Source organism: Penicillium antarcticum, assembly GCF_028974205.1.
Source record: "Penicillium antarcticum strain IBT 31339 chromosome Unknown utg000009l_segment0_segment0, whole genome shotgun sequence".
Classification (NCBI taxonomy): domain Eukaryota; kingdom Fungi; phylum Ascomycota; class Eurotiomycetes; order Eurotiales; family Aspergillaceae; genus Penicillium; species Penicillium antarcticum.
Window position 1 is genome coordinate 6,342,161 of NW_026695307.1, and position 23,860 is coordinate 6,366,020.

General features: G+C 49.3%; 9 protein-coding genes across 9 annotated transcripts; 5 read left to right on the plus strand and 4 right to left on the minus strand.

Moving 5' to 3' along the window:
• Positions 1-2,676: 2,676 nt before the first annotated feature.
• N7508_010747 (isocitrate lyase 1) lies at positions 2,677-4,405 on the plus strand (the record flags this gene model as incomplete). Its single annotated transcript, XM_058468807.1, has 3 exons — positions 2,677-2,880; positions 2,944-3,099; positions 3,149-4,405. 3 exons carry the CDS (start codon positions 2,677-2,679, stop codon positions 4,403-4,405), a joined length of 1,617 nt encoding a protein of 538 aa, XP_058316653.1.
• A 1,529-nt stretch (positions 4,406-5,934) lies between these two features.
• N7508_010748 (hexadecenal dehydrogenase) lies at positions 5,935-7,637 on the plus strand (the record flags this gene model as incomplete). Its single annotated transcript, XM_058468808.1, has 4 exons — positions 5,935-6,077; positions 6,126-6,356; positions 6,410-7,209; positions 7,270-7,637. 4 exons carry the CDS (start codon positions 5,935-5,937, stop codon positions 7,635-7,637), a joined length of 1,542 nt encoding a protein of 513 aa, XP_058316654.1.
• Positions 7,638-9,808: 2,171 nt separating this feature from the next.
• N7508_010749 (putative AP-3 adaptor complex subunit mu) lies at positions 9,809-11,814 on the minus strand (the record flags this gene model as incomplete). The annotated part of the gene is made up of 3 exons (XM_058468809.1): positions 9,809-11,243; positions 11,301-11,720; positions 11,771-11,814. The coding sequence occupies 3 exons, from the start codon at positions 11,812-11,814 to the stop codon at positions 9,809-9,811; spliced, it is 1,899 nt and encodes a 632-aa protein (XP_058316655.1).
• A 198-nt stretch (positions 11,815-12,012) lies between these two features.
• N7508_010750 (uncharacterized protein) lies at positions 12,013-12,361 on the plus strand (the record flags this gene model as incomplete). The annotated part of the gene is made up of 2 exons (XM_058468810.1): positions 12,013-12,115; positions 12,180-12,361. The coding sequence occupies 2 exons, from the start codon at positions 12,013-12,015 to the stop codon at positions 12,359-12,361; spliced, it is 285 nt and encodes a 94-aa protein (XP_058316656.1).
• Positions 12,362-12,737: 376 nt separating this feature from the next.
• On the minus strand, positions 12,738-13,523 carry N7508_010751 (uncharacterized protein; the record flags this gene model as incomplete). The annotated part of the gene is made up of 1 exon (XM_058468811.1): positions 12,738-13,523. The coding sequence occupies one exon, from the start codon at positions 13,521-13,523 to the stop codon at positions 12,738-12,740; it is 786 nt and encodes a 261-aa protein (XP_058316657.1).
• A 643-nt stretch (positions 13,524-14,166) lies between these two features.
• On the plus strand, positions 14,167-17,759 carry N7508_010752 (uncharacterized protein; the record flags this gene model as incomplete). The annotated part of the gene is made up of 5 exons (XM_058468812.1): positions 14,167-14,277; positions 14,386-14,412; positions 14,471-14,605; positions 14,662-17,607; positions 17,658-17,759. The coding sequence occupies 5 exons, from the start codon at positions 14,167-14,169 to the stop codon at positions 17,757-17,759; spliced, it is 3,321 nt and encodes a 1,106-aa protein (XP_058316658.1).
• Positions 17,760-18,272: 513 nt separating this feature from the next.
• Positions 18,273-19,669, plus strand: N7508_010753 (pepsin-like aspartic protease; the record flags this gene model as incomplete). The annotated part of the gene is made up of 3 exons (XM_058468813.1): positions 18,273-18,617; positions 18,672-19,544; positions 19,592-19,669. The coding sequence occupies 3 exons, from the start codon at positions 18,273-18,275 to the stop codon at positions 19,667-19,669; spliced, it is 1,296 nt and encodes a 431-aa protein (XP_058316659.1).
• A 234-nt stretch (positions 19,670-19,903) lies between these two features.
• On the minus strand, positions 19,904-21,285 carry N7508_010754 (NAD(P)-dependent alcohol dehydrogenase; the record flags this gene model as incomplete). Its single annotated transcript, XM_058468814.1, has 4 exons — positions 19,904-19,939; positions 19,993-20,109; positions 20,169-21,041; positions 21,142-21,285. 4 exons carry the CDS (start codon positions 21,283-21,285, stop codon positions 19,904-19,906), a joined length of 1,170 nt encoding a protein of 389 aa, XP_058316660.1.
• Positions 21,286-21,773: 488 nt separating this feature from the next.
• Positions 21,774-23,621, minus strand: N7508_010755 (RNA methyltransferase, TrmH family; the record flags this gene model as incomplete). The annotated part of the gene is made up of 1 exon (XM_058468815.1): positions 21,774-23,621. The coding sequence occupies one exon, from the start codon at positions 23,619-23,621 to the stop codon at positions 21,774-21,776; it is 1,848 nt and encodes a 615-aa protein (XP_058316661.1).
• Between the last annotated feature and the right edge of the window lie 239 nt (positions 23,622-23,860).

The following is a 23,860-nucleotide window of genomic DNA, read 5'->3' on the forward strand; positions in this document are numbered from 1 at the left end:
TATTCCGGCTTATGGCTGCAGTTAGAACTCTGTATTTGCTGTCAAACAATGCCTTTAACCGCTCGATCCCGTGGCATCATCGCAGCACTATGCCTACTCTGTAGTTCGGACACCATAGAGCTAAAATTTTCACCTGTTGCCTCCAAAGTGAAGCAAGGGAATATCAAAAACTGCATATGTGTGAATGGCGGCGAATACCCTAGAGGGCTGTCAATTATCGTCTAATTTGATTTCAATAACTAGTCCTTCTTGGGACCAAAGGTAATACCTAGAGCTGGCTGTTTATGTTAAGACGGGGAACTGGGTTGAATCCCAGTCCCAACAGACAGTGGCACGGGGGATTCCGCAGACGATCAATCCAGGTAGGTGGATGATTGATGGCACAATGACAGCCAGTGTATTATCCGTATGGATAGTCGTACATTTCTGAAGCTCCAATGAAGTATGCAAAGAGACTTTTTCCAGCCCTTTCGAAGGATGCTGACCCGATGCTGTGTTACGGTCCTTTTCACCTCGACCCAATTCCGAGGTGACCCATCGGATGCACCAGGCCGCAGTACTGGAGCAATTTGTCGCGTCCTTTGATTACAGAGTCATCCTTGCCTGAGTCAACTTAGGTAAGTTGCGAAGTTAGAGACATGATATGCGTTGCGATTCGAGAGGAGGTTACGAAGAAAAGGATGAGGCAAGGGAAAGAGAGAAATCTTAGCTCAGAAAGCGCGATGGTGTTCGTCATGATGACCCTAATTATCTTGTTAATCACAGCATTATAGACAAAAAGCTCTATAATCCTACGAACATTCAATAAATAACCCAGTGGGATATATGATAGCCAGTAAAGCTACCAGAAAAGTTCTCGGCAAACCGACAACTACACACAGGCAAGTTAAATATGATATTCCCCACGACAACGGATTCCAAATCCCCGTAAATTATGATTTAAAGTCATCTATAGCTCACCCCCGCATCCTGCTAAAAGCTATCCCCTCCAAAATCCCCTGGTAAACGCTATACCGAACCAATCCGAAACGGGCGAAAATAACTCGGCGCACGCCTCGGCAGAGCAACAAGCTCGCCCCGAAGGGATCCCGACTTGCATGAAAGGCGTCATTGTAAGGATCCCCACAGTCTATGTTTGTTTCTACTTGGAATTAGAGGTGGTCTTGGACCGTGTCGAGAATTTGGCGGGTGGGGTTTGTTCCTGGTTTTCCCGAGATGTTCTCGTACTTGATACCGCGCGACAGTATAGTCGGTTAGGGTTCGTTGGTACTATATTTCGAATTTATATTTTGGTCCTCGCTATAGATGCAAGGCTGGGCTGTTTATATGCAGTTGACGTATATATATCGACGGGGTTGAAATAGGAATGTTATAGAGATAGACACGAGACGAGAACCCTTGGCAGAGGTGTCAGGCACCGGATATATTTCCACTCGATACAAGACGAGTCAGTTGGTTCCAGGTTCCAGACTGGAGTTTCAAGTCTTAGATCTCAGGTTAATCTCCAATCTACGGAGTCATCCCGAATGCGGTTAGTTTGTCAGAGCTGAGTTGTGCCGAGGTCCAACTTCGCGGCGGTTCTGAGTCTTTTTTTTTTTTTTTTTTTTTTTTTTTGTAGTTGATCGCTGAGTGGATCGCTGTTATTGGATAGATGCATGTGCTGGTCTTTCTGTGTTGCTTTTGTTCCGGTCTGATTTCGTGCTTGGATTAAAGGATACCTTGTATTGTATGCTTATTATACGGAGTACAACGAAGTGAGATGTAGAATGTCAATATATTCGTAAAGGTATCTAGAACATTCTGTTATTATATACCAAGAGTATTGGTATTATACATACCCTGCTACGGAGTCTAGATGTCTATCTACAGTTCTCGATAGAAGAATATTGACAATGGTGAGGACCGACCGGTGGAGACCCGAATACCGGGGCATGACAGAACGGAGTATGACTCAGGCAGCCAAAGTTTAATTTCATGTGTCTGTATCCTCAACTTATAGCCAGTAAAAGCGAAGGAAGCTGGAAAGGACTATTTCACGGATATGTAGCCAGACTGGTCGTATGACCTGAGAAATATCTCGTGAATTCGACACTTCTATGGCCGGTTCTTGTGGGATATGTTTCATGCACGTGAAAATTACTGTATTGGCGTATTGTCATGTGCGTTCGTCGACGTCATCGGCTTCCCGGTAGTTTCCTTCAACTCTGTTTGTTCACTTCATTGAATTGTTGAACATGGGTAAAGGAGGAAATAAGGATCTTAATGAATCATTCTCTGTGTTCCCTTGAGCTACCGAGAGTTTTTACTGTAACCCAAGATGCTTGGAATCTGCAACAAACCAGCCGTGGCAAAGCGTCCATTAGACCGAGGATCTCCAGTCTCCCGAACCAATGTACCCGCCTTCCGCCTTTCGGAGCGATTACTCCGTGGTCCATAGACTATTTGCAGAATATGCCTAGGCAGACGACATTGGCTCAGCTTTGTCCCGCCGAGCCGAGCGTTTACCGAACAGCTGTGACGCATTCGAAGAATAAGTACCCGGGTTTCCTGGCTTGTGATAATCTTCGACTACAAACTTTCTTTTCTTTCCTCTCCTCTCCTCTCTTCCTTGTTCATACTTGGACTTGAAAATATAGTTGATTTACTCTTTTGATTTGTATTATACCAAAAGTCACCATGGGTCTACACGAAGACGAAGACCGCAAGTACGCTGAGGAGGTTCAGGCCGTCAAGACCTGGTGGAACGACTCCCGGTGGCGCTATACCAAGCGACCCTTCACAGCAGAGCAGATTGTGGCCAAGCGCGGTAACTTGAAGATCGATTACCCTTCCAATGTGCAGGCAAAGAAGCTCTGGAGCATCGTGGAATCCAACTTCCAGGTATGCTTGACAAGACCCACTGGCGATCTACATGTATAGAGATGCTGACTACATGGCGAATAGAACAAGCAAGCTAGCTTCACCTACGGTTGTCTCGAGCCTACAATGATCACCCAGATGTGCAAGTTCCTCGATACTATCTATGTTTCCGGATGGCAGAGCTCTTCCACCGCTTCGTCTACTGACGAACCTTCCCCCGATCTTGCCGATTACCCTATGGTACGTGGATACATGGATATCAAAGCTAGCTCATACTGATTCTTCTTAGGACACCGTGCCTCGCAAGGTCAACCAGTTGTTCATGGCACAGCTGTTCCACGACCGGAAACAGCGTGAGGAGCGTGTCACTACACCCGCTGGCCAGCGCGGAAATGTTGCCAACGTTGACTACCTGCGCCCTATCATTGCTGATGCCGATACCGGTCACGGAGGTCTGACTGCCGTCATGAAGCTCACCAAGCTGTTCGTTGAGCGTGGTGCTGCTGGTATTCACATTGAGGACCAGGCGCCTGGCACTAAGAAGTGCGGCCACATGGCCGGTAAGGTGCTTGTTCCCATCAGCGAGCACATCAACCGTCTGGTTGCCATTCGTGCCCAGGCCGATATCATGGGTTCCGACCTCCTGGCTATTGCCCGTACCGACTCTGAAGCCGCTACTCTCATTACCTCCACTATCGACCACCGCGACCACGCCTTCATTGTAGGCTCTACCAACCCCCGCCTGCAGCCTCTGAACGACCTCATGGTCGCCGCTGAGCAAGCCGGCAAGAACGGCGCAGACCTGCAGGCCATTGAGGACCAATGGACCACCCAGGCCGGCCTCAAGCTCTTCAACGAGGCCGTCATTGACGCTATCAACTCCGGTTCGCACGCCAACAAGAAGGGTCTGATTGACCAGTACCTCACCTCCGTTAAGGGCAAGAACAACAGTGAAGCCCGCGCCATCGCCAAGGGCATCACTGGCACCGACATCTACTGGAACTGGGATTCCCCCCGTACTCGTGAGGGCTACTACCGCTACCAGGGAGGCACCCAGTGCGCCGTGAACCGCGCCGTGGCCTATGCCCCCTTCGCCGATCTCATCTGGATGGAGAGCAAGTTGCCCGACTACAAGCAGGCCAAGGAATTCGCCGATGGTGTGCACGCCGTCTGGCCCGAGCAGAAGCTCGCATACAACCTCTCTCCCTCCTTCAATTGGAAGAAGGCCATGCCCCGCGACGAACAAGAGACCTACATCAAGCGTCTCGGTGCTTTGGGCTACTCATGGCAATTCATCACCCTAGCCGGTCTACACACCACCGCCCTTATCTCCCACCAATTCGCCAAGGCCTATGCCCAAAACGGCATGCGCGCTTACGGTGAGCTAATTCAGGAACCGGAGATGGAGCAGGGCGTCGATGTCGTCACCCACCAGAAATGGAGTGGTGCCAACTACGTTGATAACATGCTTAAGATGGTTTCTGGTGGTGTGAGCAGTACTGCTGCTATGGGTAAGGGTGTTACCGAGGATCAGTTCAAGCATTGAGGTTTGGACTTTTTTTGCTGGATGTATACCCTTTTATGATGAACTTGTGTGTTATTTATTATATGCTGTGATATATATTGATTGATCTGGCGTTTTCATTTTTTTATTATCTATTCTACCTGTGATGTCTGCAATTTTTATTTGGATTCCCTGTTCGTCTTGTCCATTGGGCGAGGTGGACTGCATCTGCATTCTGAAAATCACAGCATGAATTGATTGTTCATTTTCTAAATAAATTGTAGTCTCCATGTCATTGTAGCGAGATTAAAGGTTAACATTTCCCGTTTACGCAGTTTTTCGCGCATGTAAACTTTTTTCAAGCCTCAGACATTCATTAATTTAACCTCCGATTCTTAAGGACGATGAGAACGTGTGAATCCTAACTTCCATGACCTATAAGTTTCAAAGTCTATTTGCTCTATTTGCTTTATTAATATCCTCGATCTAATAAATAGTATGAATCAGGATTGAATCAGCGCGTTCTCTCTCTAGCATAAAATGCCAATTCGTTCCAATGACTTTGGTCTAAATGGTAACGTGGATCAAAATCTAGAGTTGCCAGTGATATATGTGCTTGGTTAATCTCTCGACCAAAGAATAGGGATTCTCTCTTTGTTGACCTCTTTTGCAAATGCGTAGCTTTCAAAGGATTAAAAGAAGCTTGTCTGACAACATGGAAGAAGAGCTAGATCGAGCCGAAGTCTCGAATAACGACATGACTGACACGAAGCGAGAATTACTGTGCCTACCTTTTGCTTATCAGGTTGAATGGCCCCTGCCTTAACCCGCTAATCAATCCAATCATAGAGAAGCAACAGGCTGTAAGATAAACAGAGGTGCTTAATCTCAATGGCATGCTACCTTTATATCTTAAGATAAGGATGAAGGGCGCCGCAAGGAGTTATATACACTATTGTGGCCCTATGAATTGCTCTAGCTGTGTTATGCGATAGTCGGCCTAATTATCGACATAAGATTATGAAGGAAGCAATTGAAGTGATTTATGTTCTTGGATAATTCAAAGGTTTGCTTTGATGAAGTTATACTATATTAGTCATCTCAATGCTTCAATATGTATATACATGTATATACATGTAGATGTATACTCGGTCTTAGCTCGGCAAGTAAAGTGAAGCTATTGGCCCACTTTGACATTTGGATGTTTCCAACTGGAGAATCCCTGCGAGTGCCGATCGTATTCAAAAGCGGGGCCTGCAGATCGTGTGAAGCCGCGGCTTCGTATTCAGGGATATTGTAGACTTAACATCGGAGGCAATCTGAGGGTATTCGTAGTAAGTTTATTAATATTGGAAGACTCCGCGCTACCTGAATCATACATTTCAAGCAAGAAAAGAAAAGAAAAGAAAAGAAAAAAGTAGAAAGAAGGGGGGAATCAACGGACGTGAAGCCCAAATCAGAACATGCCGAGAGCTCGGAGCACGTGGAGATGCGGAGACAAATGTTCCCCTTACTCTTAAACTTGGTCGCTCCCTTTTTCTCCTTTTAATAAATCTCCTACATATTTCAAAATGGGCGTTGAATTACCAGAACTGCAATTTACCTCGCTGGACGAGATCCCTGCTCGCATCTCCACTACGCGCAAGGCGTTCTTGGAGCACAAGACTCGTGACGTCGAGTTCCGTCTGGTCCAGCTCCGCAAGCTCTACTGGGCGTAAGTGGTCTCGGCTTTATTTTCCCACGCATACTGACAGTAACACAGCATTAAGGACCACGAGGAGGAGATCTTCGAGGCCTGCGCCCGCGACCTGCATAAGCCTCGGTTCGAGACCGAGCTCGCGGAGATCGGATGGATCCTGAACGACATCGTCTTCACCACGCGCAACCTGCACAAATGGGTCAAGGACGAGAAGGCCCCCGATATTGATCTCAACTTCAAGTTGATGAACCCCAAGATCAGAAAGGACCCCCTGGGATGTGTGCTGGTTATCGGGTATGCGATGCCCCTCCCGCACGAAGATCACCACGCTAACGTGTTCGCCACAGTGCCTTCAACTTCCCCTTCCAGCTGACTCTCGGCCCTGTCATTGGCGCTATCGCCGCCGGTAACACAGTCGTGATCAAACCTAGTGAGAATGCGCCCTACAGCGCAGTCGTCATGCAGAGGATCATCGAGGCTAGTGTCGATCCCTCGTGTTACACTATCGTCCAGGGAGGTGTCCCCGAGACACAAGCTCTCTTGACCGAACGGTGGGACAAGATCTTCTTCACGGGAGGCGCCAACGTCGGCCGCATCATCGCCAAGGCGGCTGCCCCGCATTTGACCCCCGTCGTGCTTGAGCTCGGCGGTATCAACCCGGCCATCGTAACCAAGTCTGCCGACCCGCGTTTGGTGGCTCGCCGCATGTTGTGGGGTAAGCTCGTGAATGCCGGTCAGCTCTGCACCTCGCAGAACTACCTGCTCGTCGACAAGGCTCTTGTCGGCCCTGTGGTCGAGGAGTTCAAAAAGGCCTACAAGGAGTTCTATCCTAACGGTGCCAAGGGCTCCGAGGATTACTCTAAGATCATTAACGAGGCCCACTTCCAGCGCCTTAAGTCTATGCTTGATAACACTAAGGGCAAGATCCTTATGGGTGGTACTATGGATGAGAAGGAGCTCTTCATTGAGCCTACTCTTGTTCAGGTGGAGTCTGTCGATGACTCGCTCTGCACTTCGGAGAGCTTCGGTCCTTTCATTCCTATCCTCGCTGTTGATAACTTGGATGAGGCTATCTCAGTGGCCAATGGTGTGCAGAGCACCCCGCTTGGTCTGTACCCATTCGGGAACAAGGCCGATGTCGAGAAGAGTAAGTTCACCCTCTTCATGCATCTATATGCAGCAGAATTAGATACTAACGAATCCTCAGTTCTCGCCGCCACCCGCTCCGGTGGTGTCTCAATCAACGACGCCGCTCTGCACATCCCTACTCTGCCCTTCGGTGGTGTCGGTGAGAGTGGCAACGGCGCCTACCGTGGACGTGCCAGCTTCGACGTCTGGGTCCACCGTCGTCCCATCACTTCCAGCCCTAGCTGGCTCGAGGCTGTCCTGGGTATCCGTTATCCTCCCTACGGCAACAAGATTAAGACCTTCAAGGCTGCCAGCGCACTCACGCCGGACTTTGACCGTAGTGGCCGTAAGCTGAGCTTCGGCTGGTTGCGTTATTTTTTCACCCTTGGTGGTGGAACCGCCAAGGCCGGTGCTGGTCGGGCTGTTGCTGTTGCTGCCAGTGAGTAGACTCTCTCTTTCTTTTCTGATGATTTCTTGCTCTTTCACGGACTATATCTTGCACGCTATATGGCTTTAATTTTTTTTTGGCTTTCATGGTCTTCGCCTTCTTAACTTCTCCTCTAGATCACGATCAAGAGGGGAATTAAGTGTGCAGGCGACGGGTATTTTTACCCGATCCATTCCTGGTTTATATATGACTGGAATGGTAGATGCTCATAATCATTTTCCAACCCCCTATACCCCTATTCCCGTATACCCCGATCTTCATTTCAACTGGTTTAAACCTATTACATTCACTATTCCCTTTTTTTTACGCCTTTACACAGATCTCTCCTTCTGCTCATTTCCTTTTTTTTCCGGCACACCACGCTTTGATTCCCACGAAAAAGACAGGCGAAACCAAGCACCCTTTCCCTTAATTTGTGAATATCAATGAATCAAGCCTCTTGGTTCCTTTCTGCCTATTTTGTCATGTCTGATTCAATCCCCCAATTCCTATCCCAGCCACAAATCAAACCAAGACAAATCCAAATATCCAAAAAAAAGAACACCCTCTAACGTTGACACGTAACTAGTTGCCTACGTCGTCCTCCAAGTCCTCGAACGCCGAGCCAAATTGTGAATACAGACAAAAACGTGAATATGCCCCAGATATTGGAAACGCTAAAATCAAAATTTGGTCAGATCTACACATCCCAACCCAGTCAGCCTCCCGTTTAAGTTTGCCTTGTGTTGATCACTCCTCTGTCTCTTACCTTTCTGGGTAATATGGTTGGTTGATCTTTTTTGGCTTTTTGGTTTGCTTTTCGGGGCATGACTGGGTTGGGGTTGGGGCTTGGATTGATTTCTTGGGATTTATTGCGCCTTTTCTTGATCTCCGTGCAATACTTTGCTATGTATGTACCTTTTGATTGGCTTGATAGTGTATATGTAATTAGTTTAAGCCTTGGTCTCTTTCTTTTCCTATTGTATATCATTTGACTCCGAGCTGCAAGCGATTGGGGTGAGCTGTCTCTTTGCGCATGTAATCCATGATAGAGGCTCCAAAGCTGTCTTTCTACTCTGGACGTTGTCCCTGGATTCTTTCCATGACTCCGTTGTAGGGCAGCTTCTAATGCGTCTGATCTTGTGGAAAGTTTTCGCGAGTGCAGTTCCTATCGCTGTGGGGGACTTCTTCCCCATCAATGAATGATGGTCTTTTCAATGCCTAGAAGAACGTTGAGGCAACTCTCCTCTATACCCAGAAGGGGTTCTTATCTCTCAACGGTAAGTTCTTCGACGCATGGATTCACTTTGCAGTCAGGTACCACGTGAGAGAGACTGCGAACTCTACCAAAAGTATGGTGAGCATAAGCACTGGCAAAAGAACTCAAAATCACTCCTCGTACTCTTCGGACATCGCTGCATCTTTTGTATAGACAGACAATCATTCAATGGGCCCGAAATAGCTAACGAGCTCTGTCAGACCGGTCACTACGGTGCATAGCCACCTACCCCTGCTAAGCTTAGCATTGCAAGATTATAGATTGACGAGCAAAGCACAACGTCGAAGTGCGTAAAAAAGGAAGTAGAATAAATGAGATTATAAACAAAGAAAAAAAGAGCAGAAACTATCAGTCGGTCCCAAACATCCTGGTCTTAAGTGTCTACGGCGGCGGGGAGGCGTAGCCCGCATAGAAGTGGGTACGGTCAGCGCCCACCTAGGGGGACTCGTTGGGGGACTCTCGGGGGGAGGCAGGCGCTTGTCCGGGGGCGAGGGAGAGCGTTGCACGCATAGAGCGGGGCCCTTCAGGGGTGGCCCGGGGGTGCTGTGGGCTAGGCCCGTGCACCGTATCCAATTTGGTTCACCATAATGCACGACTGAGTATGATGACATGATGGAATGAACAAGATTGGAAAAGGGTGAGGAGTGTATGAGAGGAAGATTGTTTTGATATCTCAACTCGACTTTGTGGGTTGTGTGCTTTCCTCAAAGTTAGATAAGACAGGAGTTGTCATGTTCTATCTATGGTAAAATATGGTAAACGATGTCTAGACAGGTCCAAGATGTATGTCATGATTCGTATTCATGCTATCAAATGCAAAGTTCATCGAACACCCTATCCAACCCAGACATATGCATCGATTTTCAATCCAAAAAAAAAAAAAAAAAAAAAAAAAAAGGAAAGTTACATTGATCAACAGCGCCGTTCGACACCGCGCTTACTCACACACAGATACTTAACACCCTTGTACGGCTTCACACTCTCGCCTAACCCCCGACTGCGGCGCTGATCGATGTTCAAACTATCAACCTTGATACCGGACGGAAGCCATCCTCGCACAGAGAAAGATACCGAGGCCGAGTTTGGCATCAGGCTTGCATTGATTTGGGCTTTGGTTCTGCGGGCTGGGCGAGATGTAGAGGACGGGTCGAAAAAGGTGGGAAGGGCGGATGAATTTGCGTGGAGTTGAGGTGAAGGTTGGGGCTTTGGTGTGGGCGTTGCGGGTTTGGAGTGATCTGGTGATGGAGTGGTAGCTGTAACCGCACCAGAGTCGTCGACATCCTCAGGTTTTAGAGCGGTTGAGCGGGAAGATTTCTTTGAGGACTTCTCCTTGTCCTTCTTCTTCTTCTTTTTGCGTTTGGAGGGGTCGGAGGATCGAGTCTTCTTGGTTGTGCTGACTGAAGAGTCAATGTATGAGGTAGGGGCCTCATAATAGCCTTGTAGGAGAGTGGCATTGGCGTCCTCGTCTGCATCCTCGAGGCTATCATCAAAGTCATCGTCGGCGGACGGATAGCCCGAGACACTGCAGCGTAGCGTAGCTGTACCCGACACTGAGCCAGCATCCTTGCCAGTCGGGATCCGCCACTCTATAAGTCCTGTTGAGTGGGTGAATTGGGCGTCACCACGGCTGGCCTGCATGTCCGTGATGTGTCTGACAGATTTGGATATTGGTACACTGACGAGGACTTCTTCCAATACTGGTGCATTTGATCCACTGCCACCTCCACCAAGGAATGACGGCGTTGATGTGCCGGATCCGTTCCGGCCAACCCCCGGCCGTGACGATGCACTTTGGCCTGGGAAATTCGTGTTCAGAGTAAGTCGAACTTCGAATTCAGACCCCGATGTCCCTAATGATTTGCGAATATCTACAATAGCAGGGAGGAAGAGCTTTTCCATATGGCTTGGTGGCTCATCCAAGTCAGGATCGATTGGTAAAAGGTCGACTTCGTATCCAGCCAGAATGAACCGTCCATCCGGAGGAATAAAGCTTAGTTCGCCAGGCTTCTCTTTCCACTTTGCCAATCTAACACATGGGTGGAATACCGGTAGTTCGATTTTGCGGCCAAATGCATGCTGTCCACCCGGAGTTGATAAAGATAGGAGCAAGTCCGGTACTCCTGATATCTTTGCGGTAAAAGCAATTGTTCCGGATGCTAATGCCGAGAGCAGACGACCAGAGGGAGCCATCGTCACTGAGAGAGATTCGATGATATCGACATATAGTTCATTCGAGGTGTGCCGTACACCCGGTCTCCGCCAGGGAATAGCAGGGCCTTGAGATGCGCTGGCAGCTGCCAGCGATTGCTTCAAAGGATTGGTAGATCCCAAAGCTGGCGTCGAACTTCTATATCCGGGCCGTTTTATCAGTACAATGCTACCAAGTGATGAAATAGCTACTCACCCAGGTACTCCGATACCGCCAAGCAGCTTATCCACCCACCCCGGAACCTCCACAACCTCCTGCAATGCATTGGGCTCCGTATTGCATACTGTCCCCCCATCGCACATCTCATTAAGTAATTGCGCGACAACATCGTAATTGGCACTGATTTTAGTGGACAGTAGCGGCGCTCCAACAAATTCCTCGAGTACATCGACCACACGATGCAGGAACTCAAGCGCTAGTAGCGGCTCGGTGTCGACTTCGCTGATGGCGAGGAATAGCAGATTTGACTCAACCGTAGAGAATACCGTCACCGGGGGTGATGCGCTAGCTATGTACAGCAAGGAGGGACGTGGGGCCGCATGGGCGAGGTAGAGGGGCAGGATGGCGGAGGCCGAAGGCGGGCGGGATCGGTATACATGCTCGACGAGAGGGGCACTGAGAATAAGGGTTAGTTTGCTATTGCAAGTCGAGACAGAATAACATACTTTTGCTCGTCGTATACGTAGACGGCATCAATCTCGCCGCTCATGGTGGCAGTTGGTCTGATGACAGGAACGCTCGGCGGTGATTGCATAGCTATCAAGCTGTGTTTTGCCGCCGATGCCCGCCTTATGTCGACTTTTGACGACGGACATCGCTCGACCAGAGAATAGCTCAGTATTTGGGTTTCCGCGCGCATTTGCTTCTCTTTTACTACATCTCATTAGTTGTGCATTATACACACACAATGGGTTCATCTGAAAACCGCGTCACAGGTATCCCGGCAAAGGATGCCAAACAGGCACTTGCCGATGATGGGTTCGACGACTGCATGTCGTGCAGAGTGACTGGTAAGTTATTTATTTCACCACTTCAGGTTTGTATAATTTGGACTGTGTACTGATACTGCAACAGGCTCTGCTGCTTTTGTTGGCCTCGGTGTCTACAGCTACTACACGGGAATGAGCAACCTCCGCAAACAAGAAAAGGCAATCATGGCGGGCCCTACGAAATACAAGATGGGTTCCAGACAATTGGGAATTGCCACGATATCCGCAACGCTGGTCGGCATGGGATTATGGCGGGCATTCAACTGAGAATATAATCTAAGTCTACCGCAAATGTTGAGTAGACTAGTGTATTCATATGGAGCGAGATGTATGTAAGATAATTGGTATTTAATCACAAGTCAATGACAGCTGCCACTCTGGGTATCGGGTATCACCACCAGGCATATCCGTCTATATGCTAATTCACAAGGGTAAGGAAAAATGAAGATGAAAAGAAGAAAACCCAATGAAAAATAGAATGAAAAAAGAAAAAAAGCAAAAACAAAGCCATATGCAATCCTTTCCTTGTTATGCATCCGAAAAGCTCCTCCATACCCGAAAGCTCACTCAACCACTGTGTGACAATCAGAATGGAATATTCGTCATGTCGTCATTATCATATCCGTAACCAAAGCGTCAAGGCCTAGGTAAAGCGACCGCGTTTTCCTCCGCCTCCGCCAAAAGTATCTCGTCCGTTGTTGAGTCCGGATAAGTCGAAGAAGTCGGGGAAGGTGAATTTCCGCTTCGACCCAACAGTAGCGGGTGACTCCCGCGCCGCGGGTCTTGCGTTCGGTCGTCCGTGGTTGTTGTGGCGGTGATGGGGCCGGGAGTTGCGAGGCATCACTGAGACGCTGACGGGAGCACCGTCTTGCGTCGGTACAGATGAGTTGTCGGGGGATTGGACATCCATGTCGAGTTCTTGGGGATAGGTCGGACCAGCGGAGAATGTGAAAATTGCCGGAGTGGTGAGAGGACTTGGCTCGGTAGGTTGTGTGGGAAGAGCGGTGGTATCTGGCTTGGAAGTAGGGGCAGGTGCCGAGGTGGGGGGCAGACGGGCAGTGGGTTCAGATGCTTCTTTGCGGGCAGCGGCGGGCGTAGCACTTCGATCACGGTGGTCGTGTTCGGTTCGGTCATCCTCGTCGTTGCTCTGAGATGCAGTTCCATCACATCTTTCGGTTGCCCATTGGCGTACTTTCCACCCCTCTCCGTCCCCAAGACCGAGGTTCTCGCGGTCTAGGAAGTGAAGGAGATCCTCGACCGCTTCCTGGTATCCAGCCTGCTTTGCCGAAGCTTGCTCACAAACGGCATTCTTGTAGAGGTTGGTGACGGACAACGCGGCAGCTTTGAATTGTTGGAGGAGTTGTTCCGGAGGCTGCGGGCGGGGTGTTGAGCTCGGCAAAGAGGTGTTCAGAGATCTCATGGAGTCCATGACAGTAGAAAAGTTGGACACCTCGTCAGGTGACGATCTCAATGAGGGATTTGTTTGCTACAGCTTCTGTGGCTGCGCGGTGGTCCTTGTTAGTTGGGACAAAGGCGATGCGAGAGAGATCGGGGAAAGGGAGCTAGAAATAGCAATAAATATGATGAGAAAAAAAGGGCACAAGCTCTAAAATGGTGAGAGCTCGTCAAAATTGACTCCGTTCGTTTAGGACAGAGCAACTGGCGACACGGTCGTATTTGGCCAGGTTGGTGCAGATGATGATCTTCTTTTGCATCTTTGCGTTTGGCCCGGTAACGTGACCCCACTTTGCGGGGGAACTAATCATCCGAGCTGACTCAGGGCTTAGCTAAGGCCTCCTACCGCGTTCCCATTTGCCCTCCCGCGCGTGGATGGCCTCTAATCCAACTAATTATTCAATCCCGGTCATTCAATAGGTTTTGTTCATTGAAAGAACGTGATTTGTGAAACTCTGTCAACCTTTTTTTGTTTTTATCCCACATCCTTTCTACTTATTCTACGATCTGCTCGCTCTCTATCGTTAGTACGCGATTGACCTAGTCGCGAGCTTTGATACAGCTCCAACGTGTTCAGCATCCGACCACACTTGCGCTTTGTGCGCTGAAGACTGACGATGGCGCCTGCCCTCGCGTCTGATCCTGTGTCGCAGGCCGATACACCTATGACTGATGCCAATGACGACACTGTTCCTTCGGTGCCCGTGGATAGCGCCGACGCGCAAACAGTATGTAGTCATATCTCGTCCCCTCGTCTCTAACATCCCACATGCTGAGATTAGAGTGATTCAACCCATTGCGATGATTTTATATCAGATGCTAACTTTTTGTCGCAGAGCTACCAGGACACTCCCGATTACACTGTACAGATGCCCTTAGTTTTCGAAATTTTCTTTAGTGCCAATCGCTAATTCAATCAAGGATTCCGATACGAACCCGAATACCACAGCGAGCAGTATTGCCGGCGACGCGGATGGCCGCCGGCGCAGATCTGAGGCGAACACCCTGAGAAAGAGCATTTTGGGAAAGAAGCATGGTCGTCTAGATGAATCGAAGGTATGGACTACTCTTTGCTTCCCACGGCTTGCTTACTGATACTAGATGTCTAATAGGAGAATGACTCGATTCGCCGATTCCGATACCTTCTCGGTCTTACGGACCTGTTCCGTCACTTTATCGAAACCAACCCCAACCCACAGATCAAGGAGATTATGGCCGAGATTGACCGACAAAATGCAGAGAGTGAAGAGAAGGCTCGCAAGGGATCTTCGCGCTCAGGGGGTGCTGGTGGTGAGCGCCGCCGCCGGACGGAGCAAGAGGAGGACGCCGAACTTCTCAGAGATGAAAGACATGGTGGAGATACAACTACTGTGTTCCGAGAGTCACCCGCTTTCGTTCATGGTCAGCTGCGTGATTACCAGGTTGCTGGTTTGAACTGGCTTGTTTCGCTCCACGAGAACGGTATCTCGGGGATTCTGGCTGATGAGATGGGTCTCGGAAAGACACTCCAAACCATCTCTTTCTTGGGTTATCTGCGCTTTGTCTGTGAAATCACTGGCCCTCATCTGGTCGTTGTACCGAAGTCAACCCTCGACAACTGGAAGCGTGAGTTCGCACGCTGGATCCCTGACATTCAGGTTCTTGTGCTCCAAGGCAGCAAGGAGGAGCGCCAGCGTCTGATTAATGAGGAATTGCTTGAGGAGAACTTTGACGTATGCATCACGAGTTATGAAATGATTCTTCGTGAAAAGTCGCATCTGAAGAAGTTCGCCTGGGAGTACATCATTATCGACGAGGCGCATCGGATTAAGAACGAAGAATCATCTTTGTCCCAAATCATCCGTCTTTTCAACTCCCGCAACCGATTGCTGATCACCGGTACTCCGCTGCAAAACAACCTCCACGAACTGTGGGCCCTGCTCAACTTCCTTTTGCCAGATGTCTTCGGTGACTCCGAAGCATTCGACCAATGGTTCTCCAACCAAGAGTCCGACCAAGACACTGTGATCCAACAACTTCACCGTGTTCTCCGTCCTTTCCTGCTTCGCCGTGTCAAAAGTGATGTCGAAAAGAGTTTGCTGCCGAAGAAAGAACTCAACCTCTATGTTCCTATGTCTGACATGCAAGTGAAGTGGTACCAAAAGATTTTGGAGAAGGATATCGATGCCGTCAATGGCGCTGCAGGGAAACGCGAGTCCAAGACTCGCCTGTTGAACATTGTCATGCAACTGCGAAAGTGTTGCAATCACCCTTATCTGTTTGAAGGAGCTGAGCCAGGTCCTCCATACACCACCGATGAACATCTTGTTTTCAACTCTGGAAAGATGGCAATTCTGGACAAGCTCCTGAAGCGAATGCAAGCAGATGGCAGCCGTGTGCTTATCTTCTCCCAAATGAGTCGTGTTCTTGATATCCTTGAAGATTACTGTGTTTTCCGCGACTACAACTACTGCCGTATCGATGGTACCACAGCCCACGAGGACCGTATTGCTGCTATTGATGACTATAACAAGCCTGGATCCGACAAGTTCGTTTTCCTTCTCACCACCCGTGCAGGTGGTCTTGGTATCAACTTGACCTCGGCCGACATTGTGGTGCTGTTTGACAGCGACTGGAACCCCCAGGCCGATTTGCAGGCCATGGATCGTGCGCATCGTATTGGTCAGACCAAGCAAGTGAAGGTATTCCGATTTGTCACAGAGAATGCCATAGAAGAAAAGGTCCTCGAACGTGCAGCTCAGAAACTGCGTTTGGATCAGCTCGTCATTCAGCAAGGTCGGGCTCAACAACAAGCCGGCAAAGCCACTTCTAAGGATGATCTCCTTGGCATGATTCAACATGGTGCTGCCAACGTTTTTGGCACCAAGAGTTCCGGCGGTGCCGGTGGAAACGATGTATCCGAAGATGACATCGAAACTATCCTGCGCAAGGGAGAGGAGCGAACTGCAGAGTTGAGCAAGAAGTACGAAACCCTCGGTATTGATGATCTACAGAAGTTCTCGTCTGAGAGCGCCTATGAATGGAACGGAAAGGATTTCACCGAGCGCAAGAAAGACATTGGCGTTAGCTGGATCAACCCAGCGAAGCGTGAGCGCAAGGAACAATTTTACTCGATCGACAAGTACTACCGCCAGGCTTTGGCAACTGGAGGCCGAACTGCCGACACAAGGCCCAAGGTCCCACGAGCTCCCAAGCAAATCACTGTTCACGACTGGCAGTTCTTCCCACCTGGTCTCTCGGAGCTTCAGGATAAAGAGACAGCATGGTTCCACAAGGAAATCGGATACAAGGCCCAGCTTCCAGAGACCACCGCCGGTGGCTCTACAGAGCTCAGCGACCGAGAGGCCGATCAAGCTCTTGAGCAACACGCCATTGATGAGGCTGTCCCACTTACCGAGGAGGAGCAAGAACAGAAAGCTCGCATGTCCGAGCAGGGCTTCGCAAGCTGGAACCGACGTGATTTCCAACAATTCGTCAATGGGTCTGCCAAGTTCGGTCGCACTGACTATGTAGGCATTGCTACTGAGATCGACAGCAAGGAGCCAGATGAAATCGAAGAGTACGCCGAAGTTTTCTGGCGCCGGTACACTGAGATCAATGACTACACCAAGTACCTGCGAGTCATCGATCAGGGTGAGGAGAAGGTGCGCAAGATGAATCACCAGCGAAAGATGCTCCGCAAAAAGCTAGAGATGTATCGCGTGCCCCTTCAACAGCTCAAGATCAACTATACTGTGTCTACAACCAACAAGAAGGTCTACACTGAAGAAGAGGATCGATTCCTATTGGTCATGCTGGACAAGTATGGTGTCGAGGGTGAGGGACTGTATGAGAAGATCCGCGAAGAGATTCGTGAATCACCTCTGTTCCGTTTCGATTGGTTCTTCCTCAGCCGTACGCCCGTGGAGGTCGGTCGCCGCTGCACCACCTTGTTGAACACTGTTGCGAAGGAGTTCGAGACCAATGGTGAAGGCAAGAGCCGCGGTCGTGATCGTGAAGAGGACGAGGAAGTAGAAGACGCTGCGCCTGCCAAGAAGAAGGCTAAGAATGGAGCTGCTGTAAGTTCCCGTCGATCATGAGTGTTTTCTTGATTCTAACCTTGTTGCAGCAAAACAAGCAAGTCAAAGCTACCAAGGGTGGCAAGACTGGCTCTAACACAAGCTCCCGTGCCAGCACTACAGCACCCAAGTCCAAGGGTCGGAAAAAGTAATGTGGCTTGTGGCTTGACAGGGGTGTGTACGTTTCCCAGTTTGTGTTTCTCGGAGATTCGGATTAAGGAGGGGGTTTCGTCAGGATCGGCGTTAGCAGATGATCTCAAATGTATTTTTGTAATTCAAAATAAAGTTATTTTCCCATTCTAAAAGGCTTATCATCGACCCCTGCAGACTTATGCAGAACCCCCTCTCGTGATAACCGGACATGACCGTAGCCGATGCCACCTCAAAACAACACTAACCCTAAGTCATCTGCCCATGACGAAATACAACGCCATCTAGATTGCGACCGGATAGCACATGCAACAAATGACTTGTCAAGCCTGTCCAAAGCTAGTGAAGGTATATAAACAACCATGACGACGCTCGTTTCAACCGCCCCACCAGATTCGCCGTTGCATGACACTATCCCCGAAACATAAAACATAAATAAGACAAGAGACCCCCGCAGAAACATGTCAATTCTCAAACTCCTCAGATCAAAACTCTCTCGCAAAGCACCACCCAACATGACGTCAAGAATCAAAATCACCGCCAACCCGCACTATCAGAAGTCTGGCACGAAGTCTTATTTGTATGCCATGCGTAAGTACCGTTTCACCCCGACAAAGGGTGGACCGTACATGTACGGAACGACCTTGCGGCAGACTGGCAGACAGTACACCGATAAGCCTGTCGGAGGCCGGGCCCATTTGCAGCAGGTTATGCAGAAGAAGAGTGTTGATAGTGACCAGGTTGGTCAGGTTGGCGCCGACGATATTCAGAATGATGCTATGTATCTGGCTGAAGTGGGGATTGGAAGTCCGACTCAGACGCTGAGTTTGGATTTTGATACTGGGTCTGCGGATCTTTGGGTTAGTATATACTTGCGTGGTTTGGTTTGAGAATTTGGACTGATGGGTGAATAGGTTTGGTCGACCAAGCTGCCTTCTCAGACTTTGTCGCAATACAAGAATCATACTATCTTTGATCCGAGCAAGTCGAGTACTTACAAGGTGAAGGAGGGTTCGACTTGGAAGATCTCGTATGGCGATGGTTCTTCGGCTTATGGTTTGGTCGGCAACGATAATGTCAACATCGGTGGACTGGTTGTCAAGGGCCAGGCTGTTGAATTGGCCGAGCAGTTGTCTGCTCAGTTTGCACAGGGTGCCGGCGATGGACTTCTTGGACTTGCATTCGGCAACATCAACACTGTTCAGCCTCAGGCAGTTAAGACACCTGTTGAGAACATGATCACGCAATCCGATATTCCCAAAAGTGCTCAGCTGTTTACAGCTAAGCTGGGATCTTGGCGAGACTCTGATGAGCCGGACAAGGGCGAGTCATTCTATACATTCGGATATATTGACCAGGACACGGTGAAGACTTCTGAGGAGGAGATCTACTACACGCCTGTGGATAACAGTCAAGGATTCTGGGCATTTGATTCTACTTCGGCGACTGTGAATGGAAAGTCGATTGCTCGGTCTGGAAACACCGCTATTGCTGATACCGGTACTACTCTGGCTCTGGTCGATGACGATACCTGTCAGGCAATCTACGATGCTATTGAAGGGGCCGTGTATGATGATGAGAACCAGGGTTGGATCTATCCTTCCAACACAGCGGCTGATAAGTTGCCCGTTGTTACCTTTGCTGTTGGTGATAAGCAGTTTGTTGTGCAGAAGGAAGATTTTGGCTTCGCCGAGGCCAAGTCTGGCTATGTCTATGGTGGTATTCAAAGTCGAGGTAGTATGACCATGGATATTCTTGGTGATACCTTCTTGAAGGCGGTCTATGCAGTAAGTCTTTCTCCTCATATTGTGGCCGCATTCACTTACGCTTTTAGGTCTTTGATGTCGGCAACATGCGCTTTGGTGCTGTGCAGCGAAAAGAACTTCATCAGAACCTTTCTGTGCCTTCTTAAGATCTTGACATGTCTGACGTGTAATTGGAGAGATATGAAACTATATGGTGGCTTATTGTTTTATGTTACAATTGGAATACAATCGTTGTGACTAATTGTTCACTTGCTTCATCATTTCATAACGAACTTCATCTGCTACATTTACATGGTATCAAACACTCCGACCCCCGAGCCTCCAAGCAGGCAGTCGTTAAGCATCAAAACGCCAAGCGCCTTCAAAACTGTCCCCGTGAATTACTGGTCTTCCCACTTGATGATGGGCTTGATCACCTGCAGGGGTTATGTTAGCATGGTCTTTCGGGAATCTCGATCAAGATACGTACAGTGCCAGCGTGTAAATCGTGCATGGCTTGCTCAAAAGTATCCGGGGTATAGATCTTGGCAAGCTTATTAACGGGGAACTTCCCTTGTTTGTATAGTTCAATCAACTGGGGAACAAGCTAATGACAAACGAATGTTAGTTAAAAAAACTAGGCTCATGATACAGAAAAAAACTTACCGTAGCAGGATCTGCGCAGCCCTCAATAGCACCGACAACTCTCTTACATCCCATCATCAATGACAGGGGATCAATGTTAAGAGTCGAACCAGGACGAGCAACACCGACAATAGCCAAGATACCCTCATGACCAAGCGAGTCAATACCAACCTGAAGCAAAGGAGTAACACCAGTTGTATCCAGCACACGGTGAACACCCTCAGGGAAGAGCTCAAGCAAGTGAGCCTTGAGATCAGGGATATTCTTCGTGTTCACAGTATGGGACGCACCAAGAGACTTGGCCAGCTCAAGCTTAGCATCAACAAGATCAACCGCGATAACATTCTCCACGCCCTGAGACCGTGCAGCCAACAAAGCTGCCAATCCCACGGCACCCATACCAAAGATAACGAATTTACTCTTGGGCTTTGGCTTGAGAACATTGAAGACAGTACCTGCACCAGTGAGATATCCACAACCCAGCGGAGCCAGGACAGCCATATCCTCCACGGTAACGCCAGAACCAGGCGTAGCCTTGACAACCGAATGCTCAGTCACAATAGCCAACTTGCTCATAGAAGATTGGCCGAAGAACTGGCCGCGCAGTGGGCCTTTTCCACCAGGAAAAGAGATAGGTGAGTCGGCGGCATTGGGGCCTCGAGCACCACCAAAGTTGAGGAGTGTTATTTGATCACAGAAGCCATTTCGCCCGTCGTTGCAAGGATAGCATGTTTCCCCGTGGCAAGAGGCGAAGCTTAGGAAGACGAGATCGCCTTCGCGGAGGGACTTGTCCTTGACGCCACTGCCGATGCGACGCACGATTCCTGCGCCTTCGTGGCCTAACACGGCTGGGAAGTCGCCGACTGGAATAGCACCTTGTTGGACGACGATATCCTGGGTATCGTTAGCTCTTTTGTTGTTGTTGTTGTTGTTGTGTTTTTGTTTTTTGTTTTTGTGTGGTATGGCGCGGGGTGTTTGGGTGGCTTGTACTTACTGTGTGGCACAGGCCTGTATACTTCATCTCGACAAGGACTTCATTTGATCGCACTCCGTCTAGAACAACGTCTTGAAGTGTGAATGGGGCACCGGCTTTTTCAACCACAAATGCTTTTGTTGGGATCTGCTTTTCTGGGATCATTGTGGAGGTTACCGTGGCAGTCGCCGTAGAGCTCAGTTTGAAGATAAAACTGTGAAGTAGTAGTTGGTATGTTTCAAGATAGATCGAAATAGTCAATGATAAAGCCACACGTAAGTTTTCATGTCCGGGGAAACCACGGTGTTTTATAGACGAGACTCAAAACTGAGATCCAATCTGGGATTCCCCCGCAAGTCCGATCTGCTCCCCACAAAGTTCACTTTCGGCGTCGAATCTCGGTATATCGAAGCCACGGAAACCTGAAACCGCTGATTCCGCTTGTTTTCTCGGTATCTGGATATGCTTGGGCTTGCAGCTTGTTTGCTTCATTTTGGCGACAGGGGTGTTCAGTAAGGGATGCTCAGTATATTCTGTAGCCCCACGATAACCCTGAGTGAAAAGTGAAGTGACGCAAGAACAAAACTCCATGCCATTGTAGAGGTATCTCGTGTAAATGCTATAGCTATAGTACATGATTATTATTACAGTGATCACCACATCTTGACAGTCTCCTTCTTCTCCCTCTTCGGTGTTTCCGCCACTGCAAGTGGGGTTTGTAGGAACTTCTCCATCAAGAGCGCCGCGGCAACACTCACATTTAGACTGTCGATACGGGCAGGGTCCGATTGAACACCAAGCACGGGGCTATGACGAGCGCCCGGAATGCTGACCGTTGCATCCGCGTGCGACTTGATATGCGAGCTTAATCCAGACCCCTCACTGCCCATCATCACCACGCTGGGAGAGGTCATGATTGGTAGATTGCCACTGGACGCGTCCATAGAGACAGATCCGGGCCCGAGCGCATCAGCAGCGTAGAATTTCCAGCCATTCTTCTGCGAGCGTTGAATGAAGTCAACTTCATTTCGCACATGCAGAATGGGCATGTTTTCGGCTGCACCAGCAGACGCCTTGATCGTCACAGGGGACAGAGGCGCGGAGTTTCGGCCCGCCAAGACGATAGCATCGATTCCCAGAAAATAGGACGAGCGGATGATAGCGCCCATATTACCAGGATCGACGACTCCATCCAACAACAATGCGACTGGGTATCGCTGGCCCTCATGCGGGGGTGGAGGTTGATGGATCGGGACGCGATCGTCCGTGCCATTTACCGCAGCTTCTTCCCGAGTCTGGGGTGCCAGCTCGACCCGGAAGTTCTCTTCGGATATAGAATCAACGGCCTGGAAGCCACGCACGGGCAGCTTGGGCAAGGGTGATGCCTCTAGAATGCAGCCATTGTGGGGTCGCCCTGCACTCATCTTATCCATAAGTCGGTCCCATCCTGCAAATGCCATCTTGACTCCAACGTTCTTGGACAGTGCTAGTTTGCGAATCGTGACCTTCCCTGCGCTTAGCTCCTCCTCTGCCGCTTGATAGATGTAGAGTTTGTATAGTTGACGTCGGCTACAACGCAGTGCCGCTTCCACGGCACTGGTTCCATAGATGAACTCCGAGGCTGGTGTAGTATAGGGAACCGTGTCCGGAACTTTGACGTTCTCTTTCACTCGCTCCGGCATTCCGCGAGTAACCTTGTGTGCTCGAGACTTGGATTCTTTCTCCTTGGGTGCCTCGGGCCTGTCTCTGGATTGTCTTCCAAAGCTTGCATCTTGACGCCGGTCAAATCTTGGCTCGCGATCACGAAATTGAGATTCATGTTCTCTAAATGTAGGCTTGCGTTCACCGAATGGGGTATCACGGTCACGACGGGGCTCGCGTTCGCGGAATCGTGACTGGTGTTCACGAGGTAGGCCTTGGAAGCTGCCCGTTCGAATAAACTCGTCTTGATCGAATTCATTGTAAGCAGATTTGTCTCGTCGTGAAAATCGTCGGCCTTGATCATTTCGAGGTGAATCGGGGAACGGCTCAGATCGCGCTCGTGGTGTAAAAGGGGAGTCATTGGATTGCCGGAAGGTTTGCCTGCGATTTGAATTTGAATCGTTTGATTCCGCGTACTGTCGTTTGCCGTATTTTCGGGGCTCGTATTGGTCTTTTGAAAATCGAGAATCGCGGCCTCGTCTCTCACTCTCTCGTCCATCTCTCTCATCCGAGTACCCTGCTTCCCTGCGAATTCCTCTTCCAATAGCCGAATTCAAAGAAGCATATCGTACAAACGGACCGAGCGGTTGCAATGGTAATTTCCATCCTGATCTCGCGATATTGGCCAACATCTTCGCTTGTCTCTCGAAACTCGAGAAGTTTTTCGGAGATATCGAGTGCGGGGTAACATTTTTCCGCTTATCGTTATCGCATCGCGCGGCGCGTTGTACTTCTCCGAAGACAATTAACTCGCAGTTTGTTTGCTTTGCGGATGGTTTAATCTGCAGTTGATACTGCATTGGTATCGTCCTCCCGAGACCCCTTTCCCTGGAATTTCCGTTACACCTACGTCAATTGCATTTCCTCTTCATTTGCCGATTTGATCCAACCCTCTTGTTGGAGCCGCTCGGCGGTTCCTGCAGCATCCTGGGGTTTCGTGAAACATAAATTCACAGTGCCTTCTGCAGACAAAACTGTCTCTTCAGAACCCGAGGTGATTATCGCTGGATAGCTAGCATCTTGAAGTCTCCACATTTCT